The sequence below is a fragment of the Delphinus delphis genome, chromosome 6, assembly GCF_949987515.2.
Source record: "Delphinus delphis chromosome 6, mDelDel1.2, whole genome shotgun sequence".
Taxonomy (NCBI): domain Eukaryota; kingdom Metazoa; phylum Chordata; class Mammalia; order Artiodactyla; family Delphinidae; genus Delphinus; species Delphinus delphis.
The window spans coordinates 8,819,767-8,844,584 of NC_082688.1; the positions used below are offsets into that span (position 1 = coordinate 8,819,767).

Below are 24,818 nucleotides of genomic sequence, written 5' to 3' on the forward strand. Positions count from 1 at the left end.
CCTTTTTGCTCCTCCCATCCGCCTAGCTCCTCCCAGCGTGTCTCTGGTAGATCCTAACCAGAAGCCAGAAGGACGGGTCCATAGGGGCAAGTCTCCAAAGCGAAGCACAAGGTGGGGAGGGAATCTGGAGGAGCAAACAGAGAATAACCAGCACACCTAAATCCCTGATGGGGCTGGTGGGGGTTTAATGAGTTAATCGTCATAAATGCCTGACACAGCAAATGATCACTCGCTACCCATTTGATCGGGCTGTCTATTTGGCATTTACTTGTCAAAAGGCCACGATATAACTTTTATTCTCAGGTGGCAAAAGCCAGAATGAAAACAAAGATATGTGGTCATATATCCACAGTGAAAAACAAAACTTTTACAAAGTTGACAGATAACATTTATTAAAACATGTCATACAAAAGGCCGTGGTCTCTTCTATAAGAAGAAAATATTAAACAGTAACATTCAATTAAGTAAAACCATGCTGTACACTGAAGACAGCAATATATAAAGACAAAACTATTCAACTTTTGCAACACAGGCATAACATTTCACAAAATATCAATAAGATATGCACCTAATGATAATCTATTTATCATCAAATGGTTTTGGGTCTAAGAGTCACCTGACTTGCATAAATAAAGTAATTTTCTAGAAGAAACATTGGGAACCTCATAAAAGGAAAGAAGGCAGCAGCAACTGACATTATGACACAGGCTTCAAGCAAAACTAAAAAAAAAAAAAAAGTCACATTTGCAAAATGTGTTCCAGCATCTTCCCATAGGGCACTATCAGTAGAGATTTGAAATAAGAAACATGTACCTTTAAACACATAAGTAGCAAAGAAAAAACCCAAACAAACACACACCCTGGTTTCACTGAATAAAGTTAGTCACCCATGAAAGCAACCTAAATCACAAAATTAGTGTGGCACAGACGGCTGAGGGTGAGGCCGCGGATATATGTTGCTTGGTTTTCAGTATTCCTAATTATCGGAGACCTTATAAAAGCAAACACCTGGCTTTGGTGGGATGGCAATCTCTCCACCCTCCCCCAGGGGGCTGCAGCAAATCCTCTTCCTCAGGGAAAGCACAGTGTTGTTGCTTCTGCTCTGCCCCAACTTCACTTCTACAGCAGCTTGAGGAGGTGTGTGCCTCCGTGGGAAGACCACTGAGACTAAGCAGCTTTCCCAAACAGCTAGAAGTCAGCTTAGGGTCAATTTAGTTCAGCAAATGCCCACTAGAACGGAGGAGACCCTTTTGGGCAGACTCTTTGAAAGTAGTGGCCAAAAGAAGAGACTGGAGGAATGTGAGATCTAGAAATCAGAATCAACAGGCTGGGGTCCGAGAGTGCCAGAGGACAACCCTCCACAGTAGAGGAAAGGCTATCGTAGTCCTTCCTCAGTTAGACGGTGATAACTACTTTACCAAGTGGATTATTGCAATGTGTGTATCTAAAATTAAAGGCATAGCATAAGTACTAATATTAAATACCACTGGTGGTGCCTTGAAGCCCTGTCCCACTGGGAATGGAGAAAAACCACAGTTAAGACTCAAAGTAGGGGACAAATACCTTGGTTGTAGGCCATTGACAAGATCCCTGAAAGACTGTTTGGAAATGTTAACCCCCTGCTATCCAAACTCAATGGGAAGGATAAAGATTTTCTAAAGCTGTACTGAGGGTAAGGAGAGAGACTATCTATCCAACTCAGGGTGGGCAGGAAAAAAAAAAAAGGTAGTAATACAGTATGATCTCCTAATCCTAAAAGCAAAGTTTATAAACATTCACTTTTAACATCCAAACTAAGGCAATGCCCTTCCCCCCGCCTCTCTGAACATGGCCAGCACTTCAGATGCCCAGCCACCTCACAGGCTCTGGCTGACCTGATTAGCAACTCTAATTTTTACAAAAACCCCACTATCATAAAAAGCTTAAAACTGCAGATGTGAGGAACTTACATTTTATATTCTACATTTAGTAGCTGATGTACATATAAGGAGTTCAATAAAAGATATCCCTCTCTTCATAACACATTAAATAAGTCCCAGCACAACTGACTGCTTCCAAAACTACCACCGAAGAGCTGCCCAGTAGTCCTGGCTGAACAAGAGCTCTTCCTCACCATTACTCATGACGGGGTGCTGTGCTGATCTCAACATAATTGAAGGACCATGATTTTTCCAGAATATTTTTATTTTACCTCTCAGACTCTTCTTCCCAAGTGTCCCAACATTCATTTGAATAGAATCTTTAACAGAAACCAGCACATCAAACCTTCCTAAGAGGCAGAAAATGGTTTGCTGATAACCGTGGGAGAGGGTGATCAGCTTTTGGCAGAACAAAATGACTTCACTGCCTTAGTACTGAAATTAGTAGGAGTAATACAACAATTTCTCCTCACATATAAAGGCTAGGATCCTACCTAAAACCCACTGCTTCTAACGTGAGAAAAAGAGAAGGAGCAACTGAGCTTGATTGTAAGTCACTTCTATATTCTCTGTTAGGTACACAGAGATGACTGTTAACTGAAGTTTCAACACTAAGAGAAGAAGATATTAACATGGCAAACAACCAAGAGGTAATATCTAGTTTCTAGGTTAGAAAATCAATATATATATATATTTATAATAAAGTTTTAAATACAAAGTGCTTTTTATATATCGAGAATGATACAGTGTTAATGAATACATCCCTGTTTTGTAACCTCGATTACAAGAGTTAACTGGTAAGTAAGTCTTCCTTTCCCCTTTCCAAACAACGTTTAACAAGTAAATGCCTTGATGGTAGGAGCTTGAGGATCGGAGGCCATTGCCAGCAGAGTCTCTCACTTTAGAGCAAAGCCAAACTTTTAGAACAAAACTTCACCCCAAATCCAAGAAAAGTTATTTTTATTTTAAGGAAAAAAGTTTCCACTAAGAAATAATAAGCCGGTAAGTTTACGGAAAAGTTAACATAACAGTAGCACCCTGTCCCTACCCTGGTGACAACTTCAGGTATGTTACACAGCTTAAAACATCCTGAACATGCTTCTTTTTTAACCTAAAACCTCTGAGTGATCCTCAGAAAAGGTCTCAGAATAGCTGCTTTTCTTGTTTTTTTTGGTAGATATAGCTATGTGGACTTGTAAACTTACGCAGCTTTATCTATAATATGAGAGCATGAATCTGTGGACTACTTCCTAAAATTAGGACTCTTTCTTTCTGCCTTTTAAAACACATTCCAGCACTCCTAAAGAGCCAGGAGGATTAGCTCAGTGTACCCCTCTACGAGTATCTCCCCCACCAGTGTATTTTCAAGACTCCTCTTTTCTTGGGTAATTGTACCCCACAACTTGCCCCACCCAAGTATAACCTGACACTCAAAATTCTGCTACTCGGCTACTCTCAGTTGGAGTGTCACTGTAGCACTCTATTAGCTCCTGAAGTTCACAGGTAACTCTCAGCCGTGACTTCTGGCTCCTTCCCAGTAACTGTGGTCATTGACTGACCTCTTCAGGAAGCACCGTAATCTAAGACAGAGTGAATCAGCTGGAGCAGCCAATGGTACCGTGGTCGGAGAGTCAAAGCAGGCTAGATGTCTACTAGCCACAGAGCAGATCCCACTCTGTGGATGCTACAATTAAACAGGATTTGGGACAGCAAACCAGTTAGAAATACCTATGTCTGGCACCCTAGAGAATTACAATTACAAACAGTTGTTTAAACTAAATGTTAGTACTAAAATATAAAACTCTGACTTATCAAGAGTCTGAAACACATTGTGACAGTGGCATCTTACAGAATTTGAAGCTTGTACCATAAGTTATTTGTTTCTTACTTAGAATGTCACCCTCTTAGTATCTCCATAGTTTTGGTTAAAATACCCTTTAGAAAGAATAAACCCAGGTAAGAGAGCTCTGTTAATCAACTTAGTATCCTAGGAATCACATTATCTGTAGCTATTACATAAGTAGCATTTCATTCAGTGAAGCAGCTACCAAAACAAACCCACATTACCTAAGTATCTATAGTAAGAGCAAAATAAAATTCCAATATGACCTTGTAATAATGAGTGATCAAAAACTGCTGCCACCTGAAATAGAACTGGTGGGTTGGAGTCCAATTCAAAGTGCAGGTGTCTCTATCACCAAGTCCACCTGCCTCATTCACAATGGGCCTGAAGGTTTACCTTGCCAGGTGTGAGGTGGGCTAACTTATCCCCATGACCCACTCCAGGCCTGGAACATACAAATTTGAAGAATTAAGATTTTTTAATTGGCCTACTTAGAGCTGGTCTTTCAGAAATATCTTCCTTTTTTTTAAGCTTCTCTCATAATAGCAAGTAGCACGCATCATCTGTGCCCAGATTTGCATAATTACCATAGTGTATTTTTGTGCCTGTCACTCAAGGGCCAGACCCTGTTTTCAGTTAGCCTCAGTCGTATTCTGCTCAGCCTTTGCAGCTTCGTAGGACTTGGTACAAGAAGTCACATGCCTGTGGAAACTGTCCCTCCACATAAATCTCTTTGCACAGATATTACACTCATATGGCTTTATGCCTGTGTGAATTTTCATGTGGCCCACGAGATGATGCTTCATTTTGAATTTCTTACCACAGACACCACAGCCATAAGGCCGAAGACCAAGGTGCATGCTCATGTGTCGATCTCTCTGACTCTTGTGAGTGAAACTTTTCCCACACTGACAAGGATACAGCTTGTCGGTGGCTGAGAATCCTAGGTGGGAAGCTTCTTCTTTAATCCCTGTTACCATTTCAATATTCTCACTGTAGCCTGTTGCTAGGGCAGCCTCCTGTCTGTGCCCAATGAGATTCCCATCCGACCTCTCTCCAGAAAACTCTTCCATGGAAGAGCCATAGAAATCCACCTGCTCGTCATAATTGCTTTCATCAGCCTGTTCATCAAACTCCGCTTCCACTTTCTTTTCCCCGATGTGAAAGTCTTCCTCTACTCCCGAGGGCTGGACCGAGTGCTCTGTCTGCATGGTGTTGATGGACTCTGTGACCTGGTGCTCATCGTAGGATGCATGCACATCCATGCCCTCGCACGCTTGCTCAAAGCGCTCAGGCTTCACATGGATCCAGCGTTTGTGAGCCATTATGCTGGGCTTGCTGTACATGGGCCGGGTGTAGTGGAATTCGGCACTGTCGCTGGCCCCCTCCTCCCCATCCTGGCTCGCCATCTCAGTGCTTAGCCGGTCATGCTCTGTAGACGAGTTGCTAGGAAGGTATTCATGCTCGGTGAGCTGAGATGACAGCTCGTCTTTGGTGCTCTCCTCTTCATTCTCTCCATCCCTCAGTTCCTGGGCTTTGGGGAAATCCGTATGGCCCCCAGAGCCCAGCTCAAAGCTCTCTACCAGGCCATTGTAACTACTGCTGCTGGGAGACTGGTGGTCACTGCCATGATTTAGCTTCTGACAAAGGACTGTAGGGTTTCCTTCTAAAACCTCAGTGCATTTGTCTACCACATGCCACATCTGGAGGAAGCTTGCAGCTGTTAAGTAACTAACAATTTCTGGAGCAGGCATTACTAGACGTCCCGTGTAACTTGATAGGAGAATGTTCTCAAACACTCTGGGGTTCATCACATCAGGCAAAACAATCCTCCTGCTGTTTTTGAGGAGTACCTGGTCACAAAAGTAGGGTGAACTGGCAGCAAGAACGGCTTTGTGTGCTCGGAAAATGTGGCCTTGGACAACAATGGAGACATCACATAACTGTCCTTGCTGGCGCTGCTGGTTCAGTTTCTGCAGAATGGTGCTGGAAAAATCAGGAAATTCTACTCGAAAAGAGTTTGTTCCAGGCTCCATTTCATCACAAATCTTGTTTGGTGCTACAAGAGAAAGAAAAATTAGTACTAATTCCAGCCCAAAGAGAAACTTATTGATCACTAAGAAAACTAAGACAAGTTCCACAGTTCCATAAAGTCCCCTGGCCTGTGGGCATGGTGGGTGGAGCATTCATTCCCCAGAGCAAGGCTTGCAGGTGCGAGTGTGCCAAAAGCAGGAACGAGCCACCATTCTTTATGGTATTAACTCTTGATACCGCCTGTGTCTATGAGTGGGAAAATAGAATCCAGAGATATTTGTAAGCTATATAAATCTCAAGTAAAACAAAGTAAATATTTCTAGTCAAAACAAACACAATACCTGTTCCAAACGACAGAATTTTTAAGAGGCCTCAGGTTCAACCCATATTTGACAAGTTGGGGTGAGGAAGGAATTGTGGAAAAAAGGAAAAGCACATGTGAAGGCTCTCAGGCAGAAATGATCATGGTAACTGCAAGGAACTGAAAGGAAACCACCAGGCTAGAACCCACTAAGGCGTCAGGGGGCTGAACAGGTGGGGCCAGAACAGTCAGGCCTTTGGTCCTTCAGCACCACAGGGGTGAACTCGCCTAGGTCCCAAACAATATGGGTTTCTCTAGTTGCTGTCAGCATTTAAGCCCTTTAAGAGCTTCTCATAATGTGAAGCAGAACGAAATGGCAAGGCAAGGTATTCTATCGGCTGATCTCCAAATTGTTTAAAAAGTTATAGAACAAAGAGGATAGTAAACACTGTCCCTGTTACTGAATGAACTTAATCTGAAAATAAAGTTATAACAAAGAATAAGGGATTGCCTGTGGCGTTACTGTAAATATATTTTGTGGGATGAGTCAAGCATTAGAGACAATTCCTAACAAGAGTGATCAACGAGATGAACTCTGCAGCATGCTCAGGCCCCATAATTCCATAGTAAATTAAAACAAACCAGAAAACTCAAAAGATTTATTGGTGCTATTTGTCACCTAGGTCTAATACCATATCTAAACATTGCTAAATACCAGATTTTCTAAGTATGAGATAAAAGAAGCAGATAACCCAACAAAGGTTGAAAGTTATCTTTCAGAGATAGGGAGAGATGCCAAGAGAAGAAACTAATGTTTCCTGAGTAATTACTATATATTGGGTCGGCCGAAGTTTGTTTGGGTTTCTCTGTAACATGGAAATTTTTGGCCAACCCAATACCAGGAACTGTACATCTTTTTTCACCTAATCTTTGTAACGATCCTGCAAACGTAGAGGACTGACATTCTTAAGTTCACTATTTCAAGTAACTTTCCTAAGGCTAAAATAAAAGCTAGTTTTTATTACGCTGGAATTTGAAATCTAGGTCTCTATGACTCCAAAGCCTATGCTATTTTTCCTATCACATCACTGCCTCTTCTAAGAAGATGCTAAAATACCAGATAAGTCATTAATAATTTTAAGAGGTAAGGCAGTGTTTTTAGAATGAAGTATTAATTTATGGTTTATAGCTCTTAAAACATTTCATAATAATTTAAAACAAACAAAAAAATAAGACCAGGAAATAAATTATTTAGGTATTTGTAATTTCAAAAGGAAAAGTTAACTACATAAATGTATAGAGACTAGAGGTATGTAAATTCTGAGAACTACATCTGGATTCTCTTATCTCATCAGTAAAGAATTTTGATCTTAGCTATTTGAAAAAAGGGGGGAATAAAACACACGCATAAAAAATTTACAAAAAAGATGTTAAAAAAAATCTCTCCATCATTTATTCCTAGTCCCCCACCTCCCCTGGAAGGAAATCACCATTAAAAAACTTCTGTATATTCTAGAAACTTCTCTGCACATATATCAGAATAAATCATATACATCCTTTAAAAATTCCTACCCAGGGCTTCCCCGGTGGCGCAGTGGTTGAGAATCCGCCTGCCGATGCAGGGGACACGGGTTCGTGCCCTAGTCCAGGAAGATCCCACATGCCGCGGAGCGGCTGCGCCCGTGAGCCATGGCCGCTGAGCCTGTGCGTCCGGAGCCTGTGCTCCGCAACGGGAGAGGCCACAGCAGTGAGAGGCCCGCGTACCACAAAAAAAAAAAAAAAGAGTTTACTTTGGTATAAGGAGAAGGTTAGGATCCAGTTTTTCCTTTCCCCTCCAAAATGGCAAGCCTGTTTTTCCTACACTATTTACTGAATAACTCATCTTTTCCTCAAGATTTCAAATATCTGTTGTGGAATTTTATGTGACTGAGATAAGGCTTTTAAAAACAGTTCTATAAAAATAAACGCCATAAGCGATGTTAGAGAAAATGGTGGAGTAGGAAGCTTTAGGTGTCAATCCCTCCACTAAAACAACTAGTAAACTGTTAAAATGATCAGAATAAACCATTTCTGAACTCTGGAATCTGATCAGACACTTACAGCAACCAATGCAATGCTTGATGAAAGAAGAAGCTGCTAAACCTCGTTAAGAGAGCAGCATGCTGCAAACCAGCAATAATCCCCATTCCTCAGCTCTGCCACAATTTGTAGGACAGTGGCCCAATTTCCAAGAGTGCTTGGCTGATGCCAGGGTGGCAAGAACAACACTGTCCAAAAATTTGGGGTTTTGCATCTTGGCCAACCCACACAAGCTTTTTCTTGGCCCCCTCAGGCTGCAGTGGTTTTCCCAGTAGCATCCATCAGAAGATTTTAAAATACAAACACCATTCCCCATTCTTTGGGCCCAAATATTTAAGGAAATCTCTGTCAGGACACAGCCTATCACATAGATAAAGCAACAGAGACTTCCGTGACTACATGCAACAAGGAATACAGACTTTGCAAAACAGTTTAGAAAAAAATCACCATATAGACAACTGCAGCCATCAACAAGAAACAAAATAAATCCCCCAGGAGGGGAAGAATCTGATTCCAAGAGCTACCACATTAGAATACTAAAAATATCCAGTTCTGAACCAAAAATTACTAAGTATACAAAGAAAAAGGAAAATACGGTACATTCACAGGAAAAAAAGAATTAGAAACTATCCTTGAAGAATTCCAGACATTATTAAGTGCTAGTCAAAGCTGTTAAAGTCAACTGTCGTGGATATGCTCAAATTGTTAAAGAAAACTATGGACAAGGAACTAAAGAAAATCAGGAGAACAATGGCAATAAAGAGACAGAAATTATAAAATGTAACCAAATAGAAATTCTGGAGCTGAAAAGTGTAACAGCTGTATTATGGGCTGAGTTGTACCCTTCCAAAATTGCTATGTTAAAGCCCTAATCCCCAGTACTCCAGAATGTGACTATATTTGGATTTAGGGCCTTTAAAAAGGTAATTAAATTAAAATGAGGTTGTTAGGTTGGGACCTAATCCAAGCTGACTGGTATTCTTATAAGAAATGAAATTTGGACAGAGAGACATCAGGCATGCGTGCAATGTGAAGACAGTGAAAAGTTGGCACCTGTAAGCCAAAGAGAAAGGCCTCAGGAGGAACCAAATCTGCCAACATTTTGATCTCAGACTTCTAGCCTCTAAAATTCTGAAAAAATAAATTTTTGTTGCTTAGGTCACCTAGCCTGTGGTATTTTATTATGGCAGACCAAGGAAACAAATACAAGTTGAAATTAAAAATTCATAATAAGGAGTCCAATGGCAGATTTAAGCAGGCAAAAGGAAAAAAATTCATCAAACTCAAATGTAAAGCAATTGAAATATCCAGTCTGAGGAGTATTAGGAATGAAGAAAAAGAAACACAATCTGAAGTACCTATGGAAAACCAAATACACCAACATGCAAATCAGAGTCTCAGGAGAAAAAAGAATAGAAAAGATATTAAATGACATAATGATTGAAAACATCCTGAATTTGATGAAAGACATAAACCTCACACATCCAAGAAGCTTAACTCCAAGGAGATAAAATTAAAGAGATCCACATGAGATACACTGTAAGTCAAATAGTGGAAAGCCAAAGACAATGGAGAATCTTGAAAGCAGCAAGAAAGAAGCCACTCATCACACAAAAGGGATCCTCAGTAAGACCAACAGCTAACTGCTCATCAGAAACCACGGCACTCAGAAGGCAGTGCACGACATATTTAGACATATTTAAAGTGCAAGGATAAGGATCTGTCAACCAGGAATTCTACACCCGCAAAACTATCCTTTCAAAATGAAGGAGAAATTAAGACATTCCCAGATAAACAAAAGCTAAGGGTGTTTGTTACTAATAGGTTTCCTCTACAAGAAATGATAAAGGTGTCCTTCAGGCTGAGATAAAAGAACACTAGAGGGCTGCCCTGGTGGCGCAGTGGTTGAGAGTCCGCCTGCCGATGCAGGGGACACGGGTTCGTGCCCCGGTCCGGGAAGATCCCACATGCCGTGGAGTGGCTGGGCCCATGAGCCATGGCCGCTGAGCCTGCGCATCCGGAGCCTGTGCTCCACAACGGGAGAGGCCACAACAGTGAGAGGCCCGTGTACCGCAAAAACAAACAAACAAAATAAAACTAGATAGTAATTCAAAGCCATAGGAAGGAATAAAGACTACTGGTAAAGGTAACAACATAGGTAAATGTAAGAGCTGATATTATACCTTTGGTTTACAACTCCTCTTTTTTTCCTGAATGATTTAAAAGGCAAATGAATAAAACAATAATTATAAATCTATGTTATTAGGCACACAATGTATTAAGATGTAATCAGTGACAATAACAATAATGAAGAGGGAGGGATGGAGATGTAGAGGAGCACAGTGTTCATATGCTATTGAAACTAGCTAAGTTTAAGATGTTAATTGTAAACCTCAATGTAACTACTAGGAAAATAACTAAAAAAATACAGGAAAAGGAAAGAAGGGAATCAAAACTGTATACAAAACAAAACAAAAATCTCAATTAAAAAGCAGTAAGGGAGGAGTTGAGGAACAAAAAACATGTAAGATACACAGAAGATAGCTAGAAATAAATGGTAGAAATAAATCCTCCTTCATCAGTAAATTACTTCAAATGTAAATGGATTAGCTCTCCAATTAAAAGGCAAGAGACTGGCAGAATGGATTAAAAAAACATGGTTTATCTGTATGTTGTCTATAAGAGACTCACTTTAGATACAAAGGCACAAAGATGTTGAAAGTAAAATAATGGAAAAGGTATGTCGTGCAAAGAGAAACAGAAAGAGCGGTGTGGTGACTATATTATTATCAGACAAAATAAATTTTAAGTCAAAAAGGATCACTCTATCAAGAATACATGACAATTAAAAACATATATGTACCTAGGGCTTCCCTGGTGGCAGTGTATAAGAATCTGCCTGCCAATGCAGGGGACACAGGTTCAATCCCTGTTCCGGGAAGATCCCACTGAGCAACTAAGCTGGTGCGTCACAACTACTGAGCCTGCGCTCTAGAGCCTGGGAGCCACAACTGCTGAAGCCCGCGTGCCTAGAGCCCATGCTCCACAACAAGAGAAACCACCGCAATGAGAAGCCCACGCACCGCAATGAACAGTAGCCCCCACTCGCTACAACTAGAGAAAGCCCACGCGCAGCAACAAGGACCCAACACAGCCATAAATAAATAAATAAATAAATAAATAAATAAAAATTTAAAACAAAACATATATGCACCTAACAAAAGAAATATATATTAACAGAGTTGAAGAGAGAAACATACACATCTATAAAACAGGTGGAGACTTCATTACCTCACTTTCAATAATGGATAGAAAAACAGGACAGAAGATCTATAAGGAAATAGAGGACTTTAACAATATTATAAATCAATTATACTGAAAAGACACATAGAGAGCACAAACAGAAAGGAATGAGTTCTGATATATGCTGCAACATGGATGAACACTGAAAACGTTACACTAAAACAACATGCTAAACATTTATGTAAGCCAGACAAAAAGTACAAATGTATAATTCTACTTACGTGAAATATCTAGAATAGGCAAATTCAGAGAAAGTAGATTAGAGGTTACCAGGGGCTCAGGTGAGTGAGAAATGGGGAGTTATTGCTTAATGGATAGAGTTTCTATTTAGGGTGATGAAAATATTTTGGAACTAGAAAGTGGTGCTGATTGCACAACACTGGGGTATAATTAATGTCACTAAACTGTACACCTGAAAATGGTTAAAGTGGCAAATTGAATGATATTTATTATTATTATTATTTTAGATGTTGGGGGTAGGAGTTTATTAATTAATTTATTTTATTTTTGCTGTGTTGGGTCTTCGTTTCTGTGCGAGGGCCTTCTCTAGTTGTGGCAAGTGGGGGCCACTCTTCATTGCGGTGCGCTGGCCTCTCACCATCGCGGCCTCTCTTGTTGTGGAGCACAGGCTCCAGACGCGCAGGCTCAGTAGTTGTGGCTCACGAGCCTAGTTGCTCCACAGTATGTGGGATCCTCCCAGGCCAGGGCTCAAACCCGTGTCCCCTGCATTGGCAGGCAGATTCTCAACCACTGCGCCACCAGGGAAGCCCCCTGAATGATATTTATTTTTTACCACACATGAAAAACAAAAAATTGGAAAAAAAGTCATGTAACTTTATTTTTAACTGTGTCAAGGTGGTTAACAGTCTTTGTAATTTAGCAAGTATCTGACCTCTACCCTTAAATTTGAGTGAATGTGGCATTTCTACATATTCCCCCTCTCCTATAGGTTTTCCTGCTATATAAGCAATATTTACAAACTCACAGGCAGTTGTGACCTATATTAATAGTACAGTTGCCGTTTCAATTGTTAAAGAGTTTCATAAAAGTAATTAACTCACTAAAAAAATTTTTTTAAAAACCCCACAACATAAAACACTATATGCAAAGTACCGTGGGAGATTTCTAAGATAATGAAGGAATGTCACTGTCCAGAGCTTATAATCTGGTAGGGAGATAAAAAACACGCATACAACCCTGTTATTCAATGCAAAGCCTGATAAAAGTACCACAAAAGAATTACAAATCCAAGAGGAATTCAGAGGCGGGAACCTGGTATACTCTAAAGTTATACATCCTGTCACTATAAATTTTGGTGTCACCAGGTTAAGAGGAAGACTTGAGAGCAGCATATAATTCTTCCCATCTACTATATCCTAACCAAAAAATCTAAGAAATACAGAAAAGCTAGCCTGAAAAGTTGGGATCAGAGTTATCTATATGCAACAAATTTTAATTAAGGATATCGTGGAGATGGGGCCAGGATAAAGGGAGACACTGACCTGGCAATTCCACCTGGTTTAGCAACCAGGCAATTCTGGTAGCAGTAATCCTGACAGAGGACCAACAGATACCTGTTCATCTGGAAGGCCTGCAGCTAAAAAGCCAAGGCAGACCACAGGAAAGGTCTTGCATATTGGCAACATTCAGAGATGTCTGCATTGGGATACCAAGGGTTGCACACTGCCTCAGCAGAACATTTTTAAAGACTTGACGTGAGAGGGTAGCTCCAGGAAGGAGGCAAAAACATAGCCCATCCTTTGCCAGCCAAGGGCCAAAGAGACAAAAATAGGCCCCTGGTAAAACAATTTCACCAACACAGAAGGAAGTGCTCAAACTCTCTTAACAGTGCCTCAGACCTAGCCTCCAGCCCCAGCCATTCTACTCAAGCTAACCCTGGTGTCCATATAGTCAGCCCATCCTCCAGCAAAAGAGCTAAGAGTTGATTATAACAGCATTCAGGTATACAGTGAAGGACCCCAAAATAATCTTCCCAAAAAGGGGGAAATTTTCAGACCTGAGCAAAATGTTTCCCAACATAGTTTTATTCTGTAAATAAATGGGGTCTGTAAATAGATTCTACAATAACCAAGAAAATAGTAAAGTGTAAACAAAGAGTACAGTTTAGATAGCATTTTTAAACTGATTTCCACAAACATGAAAACGCAGTCCCCATGAATGAAGTTTAAGGAAGATAAGACAATACAGTAAAATGATATGAAAAAAAGAGCCAACTGAATTAAAGACAAGATGTAAGGAAACTAAAATAGAGCAAAAATTTAAACAGGCAATAAGGAGCAGAATTGCAACTATAGAAAATGGAATCAATGATGGGGAAGGCACTTTGAGGAACTTTTATGCAGGAGGATGATAAAAATGTGAAAACAGCAAGGGAGAAGATAACAGAACAGGAGAACAGAGAATAGAGATCCAACATATGGCTAATTAGCACCCTTGAAAGAAATAACAAAACGAATGGAGTAGAAGGAATAATCAAATAAAATATTTAATAGAAGAAAACTTGCCTGAGTGTAAAGCCTTGAGTATTCAGAAGAGTCGTGCCTCAGCAGTGGGGACAAATTAGCCCTAGACAAAATGCGGTTCTGGTCCCATTAAACAAAGCTTAAAAACAAGCCTCACACATGCCGCGGAGCAACTAAGCCCATGTGCCACAACTACTGAGCCTGCGTGCCACAACTACTGAAGTCCATGTGCCTAGAGCCTGTGCTGCACAACAAGAGAAGCCACCACAATGAGAAGCCCGCACACTGCAACGAAGAGTAGCCCCGGCTCTCCACAACTAGAGAAAGCCCGTGCGCAGCAAGGAAGACCCAACGCAACTAAAAATAAATTTTAAAAAAAGCCTCAAAAGGATTAAAATATTTCCAAATAACTTAATTGTGTTCCAGAACAAAGCTTAAGGATATTTACATAATACAAAAAATCCAGAACCCAACAAGGTAAAATTCATGTCTGGCATTCAATAAAAAAAAAAAATCACCTGGGATGCAAAGAAGCAAGAAAATATAACCCATATTAAGGAGAGAGAAAAAAGAAAAAACTGATCAACAGAAACAGAACCAGAAATGACAAACTTATACAAATGGTAGAAAATTCTACATCCCATGTGTTCAAGAAAATAGAGGAAAATTAAGCATAGTAGGTAGACAGGAAAACAAAAAAACCCAAATTGAACTTCTACAAACACTGGATGAGAATAACAAAAGAATTAACATGAAGAAAAGATTAGTGAACTTGAAAACACAGCAACACAAACAACCTAAAATAGAAAAAAGCTGAAAAAAAAAAAAACAGGAAGGGGGGAAAGAGTATCAGTGAGTTGTGGGACAACTTCAAGGCACAAAATTGGAGTCTCGGAAGGAGTGGGAGGGTATAAAGCCCAAAATTTATTTAAATAACAGCCAAAATCTTCCTAAAGTTGATAAAAACTATAAAGCCACAGATCCAAGAAGCTTGACAAACCCCAAGCACAAGAAGTATGAAGAAAACTATATACCAAGGCATATCATAATCAAATCACTGAAAACTAGTAACGAAGAGAAAATCTTAAAAGCAGCCAGAGAAAAAGGATTCATTGTGTACAGAGGACCAAAGGTAAGAAAGGTTGCAAGCTTCTTGTCAGAAACAATGCCAGCCAGAAGAAAGGAGACAATGCAAGAACAGTAGACATCTTTAAAGTGCTGAAAGAAAAAACTGTCAACCTAGAATTCTATACCCAATCAAAATATCTTTCAAAATGAAGGTGAAGTACTTTTTTAGATGTAGGAAAGTGAATAGAATCCATCACAAAAAAAGGTCAAAAGTAAAAAGAACAGGTATATGAAAACAAAAAAATTTCAGACAACAATATTAATATCAAAGTAAATTCAATGTAAAAAGCATCAAATGAGGGGCTTCCCTGGTGGTGCAGTGGTTAGGAATCCACCTGCCAGTGCAGGGGACACAGGTTTGAGCCCTGGTCCGGGAAGATCCCACATGCCACGGGGCAACTAAGACCGTGCGCCACAACTATTGAGCCTGCGCTCTAGAGCCCGTGAACCACAGCTACTGAAGCCCATGCACGTAGACCCCGTGCTCAGCAACAAAGAGAAGCCACCGCAATGAGAAGCCCACGCAGTGCAACGAGGAGTGGCCCCTGCTCACCGCCAACTAGAAAGAGCCCACGCACAGCAACGAAGAACCAACACAGCCAAAAATAAATAAATAAATAAATCTTTTAAAAAAAAGCATCAAATGAGGTGAAAGTTTATTGATAATTGATGAATTCTATAATTCACATGAGGGTTAACTTGCGAACTTCTATGTGTAAATGTAGTACAGTTTTCAAAAAAAAACCCACAACAGTGACAGAAACATAATTATAGTAAGAAATATAAATGTCCCTCTTTTAATCTTTAATAAATCAATAAGGCAAAAGATAATTTGGATCTAGAGGTTTAGACTGGTTATCATTAATAATGCTAATTTAACTGAAACATACAACCTCTGTATCCTACAAATAATACATCTTCTTTTTCAGTTTCCATAGGACATTTACATAAATGATCATAAGTGGCCACAGAGAGCATCAATAAATCCCCCAAAGCAGAAATGCATACATGAGCTCATTTGATTACAAGTGATCACACAATAATAAATCTAGAAATGTCAAATTCACAAAATTAGGAATAAGAAATGAAATATAATCACATGATAGAAACTTTAAAATAGAAAACAATTTTCCCCTAATAAATTTTAAAGTCTCACTGATAAAAACTTTATAGAAAAATATAGAAATCTAACAGATTAGTAACTATGGAGAAATGATAAAACATAATCAAATGACTGCCCAAAGCACAACGGGAAAATTCTTTGAAACTAATTCCTATGCTATATAAACTGTTTCAGAGGGGGAAGAAGGGAGAAAGGGAACAAAGATAGGAGAAAACTTGCTAATTATTTTTTATAAAACCGTGCTATCAAAACTGGACAACAAAGAAAAAACTGTAAACCTATCTCACTTATTAACACAGAAAGAAACATTATAAACCACATGGCATTCTGGTTTATTTTAATCTCTTGCAGGTTGAGTGTATTATGAGTGTGACACACTGAAAAAATTGAGTTACTGGTACCATCACACTGAGGGCAAGATCCTATTTTATGATAAAATTACCACCAGAAGGTCCTCTCAAAAGCTCTTTTCCATTCAAGACCACTGCTAGTGGCATGTACATCATTACCTGTGCTTCCTTCTACAAGTGACAGGGAGTGGTGAGAGATAAATCTGGAAGGAATGACTGGTACTATCCTGCTGAAGGCTGAGTTTGAGCTTTAAATGTGGGCACTGGAGGCAGCACTGAAAACTTCTGTGTGACATGCTGTGAAATATGTTCAGAAAGGATAATCTGTTGATGGTCTTAAAGCAGGAGCAAGTCTGAAACAAAGGTCAATTCTAAGATTTCAGTAAATATGCTCTAGGTTTGAGGCAATGAAAGTAACAGTGGGTATGGAAAACAGAATTGATGGGACTAACTGACTGGGTAGGCAGAAAGATGCAAGAGTAGCCCAAGGTACACATAATACTATCAAGAAAATGAAAAGACTACCGAATGTAAAATAATTAGCTAGTGGGAAGCAGCAGCATAGCAAAGGGAGATCAGCTCGGTGCTCTGCAATGACCTAGAGGGGTGGGATAGGGAGGATGGGAGGGAGGCTCAAGAGGGAGGGGACAATGGGTATATATGCATGCATATGGCTGATTCACTTTGGTGTACAACAGAAACTAACACAGTACTGTGAAGAAATTATACTCCAATAAAGATCTATTAAAAAAGAAAATGAAAAGATAACCTACAACATGGGAGAAAATATATTCAAATCGTATAATTGATAAGTAACTTGTATCCAGAATACATAAAGAACTCTTAAAATTCAATAATAAAAAGACTACCCAATTGAAAAATGGGTAAAGGATTTGAATAGACATTTCCCCAAAGAAGATATACAAAAGAGCATACAAAAGACGTTCAATATCATTATTCATTAGGGAAATGCAAATCGAAACTACAATGAGACATCACTTTTCACCCACTTGGATGGCTATGATAAATAAGACAGACACTAACAAGTGTTGGAGAGGATATGGAAGGATTAGAACCCTTATACATTACTGGTGGGAATGTAAAATGGGGCAGCCACTTTGGAAAACAGTTTGGCAGCTCCTCAAAAAGTTAAACAGAGTTATCACGTAACTCAACAATTCTACTCTTAGGTATATACCCAAGAGAAATGAAAACATATAATGTCCACAGAAAACTTATCCATGAATGTCTATAACAGCATTATACATAATGGCCAAAAAGTGGAACCAACTCAAATGTCCTCAACTGATGACTGGATAAACAGAATGTGGTATACCTATAAAATGGAATATTATTCCATTTTATTACATACTATATGTATTATGCCATTCTTTCGGCAATAAAAAAGAATGAAGTATTGATAGATACGACAACATGGCTGAGCCTTGAAACACTGTGCCAAATGAAAGAAGTTAGACACAAAAGGCTAAATCTTGTGTGATTTCATTTATATGAAATGTCCAGAATAGGGAAATCCAGAGATAAAAAGTAAATCAGCGGCTGCAAGGAACTACAGGGCAAGGAGTGACTGCAAATTGGTTTTTTTTTTAAAGGGGAGACAAAAATTCTAAAATTAACTTGTGGTGATGGGTATACAACCCATTAAATATACTAAAAAAACCTCTGAAAAAACCTATGAATTATGTCTCATTAAAGCAGTTTTAAAAAACAGAGGGATGCAAGGTAAAGTAGTTACCAATCCCAACTGGGTAACTAGGAAAATGTCATAATTAGTAGGAGAGGTAACAGCACCTAACATGTATTTAACGCATGTATTGTAAAAGACTGTGCAAAGCACTTTTCGTATTCTCATTTAATCCTCATAACAACCCACTCGATAGATATTTTTTATTCCTATTATATAGAATAAGAAATAGACAAAGAGGCTAAACTACTTGCCTAAGGTCATATAACCAGTAAGCAGTGAACCTGGAATTTAAATTCAAAACACTTGCTCAGGCCCAATACAGTCTGAGAGATGAGACAGTATGGAAGGTAAAGATGAGTATTTTCACAAATAAATACCTGAAACAATCTACAATGTACAACACATTCATAAACTCCAGGGCAAATTATTCACCGTCTTCAGACTTAATGAAGTACTAGCAATTTTATATGTCACCTTGCAAAGTTAAAAAAAAAAAATCCAATAGTAACAGTTCTAAAACAAACATACCAATCCCAGCTAACTCCTTCCATTGTTCACTGAGATTATCTGGCTTTTTTTTAAGGCAGAGGACAAAGGGTAAATATTAAAGAATCACTGAACGAGGGCTTCCCTGGTGGTGCAGTGGCTAAGAATCTACCTGCCAATGCAGGGGACACGGGTTTGAGCCCTGGTCTGGGAAGATTCCACATGCCGCGGAGCAACTAAGCCGGTGCACCACAACTACTGAGCCTGCATGCCACAACTACTGAAGCCCACGTGCCTAGACCCTGCGCTCAGCAACAAGAGAAGCCACTGCAATGAGAAGCCCGCACACTGCAATGAAGAGTAGCCCCGCTCGCCGCAACTAGAGAAAAGCCCGTGCGCAGAAACAAAGAACCAACGCAGCCAAAATAAAATAAATTAATAATAATAATAAAAAGAATCACTGAACTAGATGACCTCCAAGATCCCTTCCAACTCTGACAAGTTTAAAAGCAGCCTGTATTTATTATTCAGCTGAGGAATTGTATGTCAAGTTTTATACACTATTTAAATACCAATGACATATCCTAAAAACACAGAGGACAACAATATAATAGGGAAGCCAACCCATGAGTGACTTTTCTTGAAGCCCTCCAGAGATTTCTTAATCACGGCACATGGTAATTTGCATGCTTACTGTAGAGAGCACATTTTAACACAGTAAATATTACTTTAGTAAATCTCTAGACTGGTACAAATGTACAATAATACCAACACCCCATGCGTACAAAAATACTTAAGTCAAATGCTTTACAGTTCACAAAGCAGACTATGTAAACTTGGGTCTGGCAATACCCCTGTATCATCACACTCATGAGTTAAACTAAAGCTCAAGAAGGTTAAAAGATCTGTCCAAGGCCACATATCTCAGAAGTGGTTATGTCAGGATTTAAACAGAAGCGTAATTCCAAATCTAATATTTTTCTAAGTTAAAAAAAAAATGTCACTTAGCAGAAAATTTCTTGGAATTTAAATGCTCTAACAGTACAAAGTATGGCAGTGATTGGCCTTAAAATGTGCAATATATACTCCTCAGAAGAGAAGTAAAAGAACCTTTCCGGTCTAGGGCAATTAAATACAACTACATTATTATTTTTTACTGAAAAAGAAACCATTTTAGTAAATAATTTAAAACACTGCATTTTTAGCAAGTTTATAGCTTACCTAATGCAAAGTTGTATTCCTGGGATAAAGTTCCTTATGCCATGACCATCAAAAAGCAGTATGAATGAACGAGGAAGAGGAACCCATTTCTTAGTTTTGTTTCAAATTAAAATCACATTGATTTCTGAAAAGAAAAATCACGTTGAAAATGTAAGAGATGCTGATGCTATTCACTGTGTACCAGTGCCTTGCTAATAAATACTATACTTGTGGGTGAGTAGCAGAAAGAAAATTAATCACGATTGATATTTTTTGGTTATATTAGCTTTGTTTCTGCACCTTCTTAGCTTCTGCCTTTGTATTTTTTAAATAAACTTTTAATTACGGGATAATTTTAGTTTTACATAAAAGTTGCAAAAAATGTCGAGTTCCCATATGACTGTCAGCCAGTTTTCCTTTAATGTTAACATCTTGTATTACCATGGTACATCTGTCAAAAATAGGAAACCAACACTGGTCGATACCTATGTAATTTTGCAGAATTAAACTATCCTTTGCAAAAGTGTTTTTGGCCTCCAGACCATTATCAATCAATACCCCTATATTTTCTAATTGGAACACTGTAGCCAAAGAACTTAGTAAAACCTATTTTAGGGTTTTAAAAAAACAAGCTACCTACTTTGTGAAGTTTGATTCATGCCACAGCTGAATGTTTACTTAAGAACATCAGGGCAAATAGGTCCATTGTGGTAAATTCTTTGAGATTCAAAAGAGAAGTTATTGTTCTAACCACTAACTCCCCACTTATCAGTCATCCTGCCATTACCTTACAATAAAGCCAAGGAAATGTTTTTAACTGCACCCTCATATTCATTAGAATTCCGGATAAGAAGCTCAATCAAGAAAGCAGAAGGAAGAAACAGCACTTGCCGGTATGTATGTTCTACATACGAACAAAATAAAAGTTTTTTCCTCAGTATGTTACAAATAAGACAAAAGTCTCTTTCTATTCTAATTGCAAACATAAATAAGGTAAAAAGGAAAAGTTCATGAAAATAATATAGCACTATATTCAACTGATTATAAGAGGCACATTTTTTTCACATTTTTAAATTTCTGAAATCAAGATGTGATGTCCAGGTGGAAGTTATAACAGTTGTCTCTGCCTAAGACAATGATAGAGCATTCCTGAGAGCCTCATCAACGTTTCTGATGGCACAAAAGATGACACTGTGGAAAAGCACGGATGCAACTCTGAATTGAAAAGTATTCAAGAGTAGGAAGGTTAAGAAGGTTAATGAACACTTTAACCAATTTATTTCACTTTTCTTCTTTTTACACATACACTAGAGTATCATTTTTAAATGTCTAGGGACTTCCCTGGTGGTGCAGTGATTTGGACTCTGCGCTCCCAATGCAGGGGGCCTGGGTTCAATCCTTGGTGGGGGAACTAGATCCCACGTGCATGCCGTGGCTGAGAGTTCGCATGCTGCAACTAAGGAGCCCATCCACCCCAACTAAGACCCGGCACAACCAAAAAAAATAAAGTCTAAATAAGTTTAAAAATGTAAAGAAGCGGGCTTCCGTGGTGGCGCAGTGGTTAAGAGTCCGCCTGCCGATGCAGGGTACGCGGGTTCGTGCCCCGGTCCGGGAGGATCCCACATGCTGCGGAGCGGTTGGGCCCGTGAGCCATGACCGCTGAGCCTGCGCGTCCGGAGCCTGTGCTCCGCAGCAGGAGAGGCCACAACAGTGAGAGGCCCGCGTACCGCCAAAAAAAAAAAAAAAAAAAAAAAAATGTAAAGAAGCATATGTAATAGCTTAATTGGCAGTGTTTTCTCTTCCTTTGGTGGTACATAAAATAATCGATGGTATCTAGGATTCAATATGGTAGTAATTCAGCTGCTACACCTTATAAGAAACCTTGATAAACTAGCTTACAAACAAACCGATAACTTAGATGAGAGAACATAAAACAAAGGCCTCCCCATCAGAAAACACACAAGAAAATAACACAATTTTTCATTATTATAATAAAAAGACTATTTTTCCAACCCTAAGAGTTTTCTTCATGTGAAAAGTTAAAATCTTCCTCAAATTTTCTGCTTGTGTAGCAGATTCCTGCACTGAATCCAATGAATATGGAGGGACAGCCAAGGTGGGAACCTGCTACAAGTAGAAATTTTTAACTAAATTCTTTCAACCAAACTCCTTTTCTAAGGACCTTGGCTGTGGAGAGCAGGCATCAAGAAACGTTAAGTTCAACTAAATGTTCCTAAAAGCTACAGAATGAATTTTTAAAGTCACATTTTTCATAGCGCTTGTTAGTTCCAGGAATCTACACTTAGCAATTTTTTTTGGTAAAAATATACCTAACATGAAATTTACCATTTTAACCATTTAAAGTGTACAATTAGTGGCATTAAGTATATTTATGTTGTTGTGGAACCATCACCATTATCCATTTGCAGAACTTTTTCATATCCCAAACTAAAACTCTGTATCCATTAAACTCTCCACTCCCTCCTCCCACTCAGCCCTTGGTAAACTATACTCCACTTTCTGTCTCCATGAATTTGCCTATTTTAGATACCTCATATAAGTGGACTCATACAATATTTGTTCTTTTGTGTCTGGCTTATTTCTCCGGTGAATACTTTTGTAAAGCAAAGAATGAAGAACCCCAAATTATTATGTTTCTCATAATTTAACTGTACACAGTGACACAATCTCTGAACTAAGCATACAGCTCTCCCAGAAATTCTGCTACTGTTCCATGAGCCCCAAGGGGCAGAGGATCTCAGACCCTTCCTTAGCCTGGAGACAGGCCTGGTTAAGCAGCTGTAACTCAGAAAGCAGGCTCTTTAGAACCCTGGAGGCCATGTGGATGGAGCAAGGGAAGTAGGGAGCTGGGCAGGCCTGAAAAACCACGGTAAGAAAAAGCAAGGATTCATCCAGTTACTTTGGCCCTGAGATGGCCTTCTCTCTGTCCTCCAGGAGCTCCTGCACCCTGACACTTAGGTTGGGCGACACCTGTCAGAGTTGAGGTCAGACGGCAGTCTAGTCGCTGACATTGTCACCCGTGCAGGAAGCTTCACAGGCTCATGAGTCACCTTCCATGGCTCAGAGGTCAGGGCAGGCTCGCCCAGAAAAACCCAGTTAGGAGAGGCAAAAACAAGACAGAAGGACACACGATTGGCAGAGAGAGAGAGAAACACAGGTGGGCAAAGAGCTGGACCGACAAGCGGGCCATGAATGAAAGTTAAGGACTAAAAGGGAAACACAGGGTCAGGAGACACAGAAGCAAGATGGAAACAGAAATAAAGACAGGGTCCAGATACTCCGAGATGGGTTCGAGAGAGCCAAAGTGGAGAGAAATACAAAGTTGACAGGAGCCGAGTTGAGAGGCAAAAAGGGCAGGTGACCACAGGTGACACAGACAACAAAAAAGGTGAAACACAGAGGTAAACAGAGGCAGGTATCAGCGAAGTCCCGGTGTAGTCTTTCTCCCGGCCTTGACTCGATTCCGAGGCCGCCAAGCCGCGCCTACCCGGCGCCCCCGAAAGGCCGGCGGGCGGACTGACGGGGGGGCAGGATCTCTAAGCGCTCTGGCCCGCTGAGGTCCGCCGCCGCGGGGTGACCTTGGGCGAAATGCTGCCTCAGGGGCCTTCGGGTCGCTGTACGCGCGCCGGGCTGGCCGGAGACAGTAGGTGTTGGACCCGGGGTGCCGGGACTCCAACGGCCCGCGCGCGGCTTCAGCATCCCGGTCGGCGTTATGGGCCTGGCGGTGCCAGAGGTGCGCGCGCCGCGACCTGCAGAGAAGCCCTTATACCTCTCCGGTTTCCCTTCCTGCCCCCTTAGTACCCGTTGTCCAGACTCCGACATACCTGCCAAGTCCTCGACGCTCACATAGCCCACCGGTGGGATAGTTTCCGCCGCCGCCGGCGCCAGGCCCGTTCAAGCCGTCGCCGCCGCAACCGCCTCAGCCTGCGCCTCCCGCCCCCGGAAACGCTTCCCGGTCCAGCCCCCACCAAAACTGCCAGTGCTTCCGGGGGTGCGTCAGAGAGAAAGCGATGTGCGCATACGGGACTCGCGTTTGGGGCGGGGCGTCAGGAGCGTGCTCAGAGAGAGCCGGCGGCTGCGCAGTATAACCTGGAGCAGGTCAATCTGCATTAGGGACTCTAGGGCCACCGCTGAGAATTGAGCGGATACCGAGTCCTAAACCCTTTGACCTATCTCAGTTTGTCTAGCAGAGATTGTGTCAAATCCTTTTGTGCCTCCACAGAGCCTTTGGCTCGTAGTGGATGCTCAGTAAGTGTTCAATGAAAGGACCAGTGCCCTCTGTGTGGCAAGCACTATGCCGGGAACCCCTAGGAGAAGCTCCACCCCAACTGGAGGGAATGACATAATTGGTCCAGACTCTTCGTGGTAAACTCATTTTCATTAGCCAGTAGTTGGACTAGGCATAGGCGTGTGACCAACTTCTAGCCCATGTTACGTATTATAGAAGTCATTGAGTGGGGCTTCTGGAAAAGTTCTTGTTTGCTTATTTTGTTTTTGTTTTTACGGAGTCCACTAGGATTTCTAGTTGAGTGTGCTCCTTAAGTGCTTTGCCATGGCCTGCAAAGCAGAAAGATTGAGAGAGCCTAGGTCTCAAATGACGTTAAGCTACAGTCTCAGCTTTGGACTGCTTACTCCTGGATGTTTGTTGCATGAGCCTAATAAACTTACTTGGACTTTATTTCTAGCAATATTATAGACTACATATCTCCAAATATAACGGCAACAAAATACATAAAATTGCTAGGAGAAGTATTGAAAATACACTTTTTAAATGTATAGATAACCTTGCGAGAAAGTCAGGAAAATCATCTGAGGCCAGAAAGGGAGCAGAAACATAAGC

The 24,818-nt window shown here is 40.4% G+C and overlaps 1 protein-coding gene across 2 annotated transcripts; it reads right to left on the bottom strand.

Annotated features, from left to right (window-relative positions):
• Positions 1-373: 373 nt before the first annotated feature.
• On the bottom strand, positions 374-23,907 carry ZBTB43 (zinc finger and BTB domain containing 43). Of its 2 annotated transcripts, XM_060014142.1 has the most exons (3): positions 23,803-23,890; positions 19,979-20,102; positions 374-5,821 (listed from the first exon to the last, which is right to left on the bottom strand). In XM_060014142.1, exon 3 carries the CDS (start codon positions 5,796-5,798, stop codon positions 4,395-4,397), a length of 1,404 nt encoding a protein of 467 aa, XP_059870125.1. In that variant the 5' UTR covers positions 5,799-5,821; positions 19,979-20,102; positions 23,803-23,890; the 3' UTR covers positions 374-4,394. The 2 variants fall into 2 exon arrangements, with proteins under 2 accessions (XP_059870125.1, XP_059870126.1); XM_060014143.1 differs by lacking the exon at positions 19,979-20,102 and having other exon boundaries at positions 23,803-23,907.
• Between the last annotated feature and the right edge of the window lie 911 nt (positions 23,908-24,818).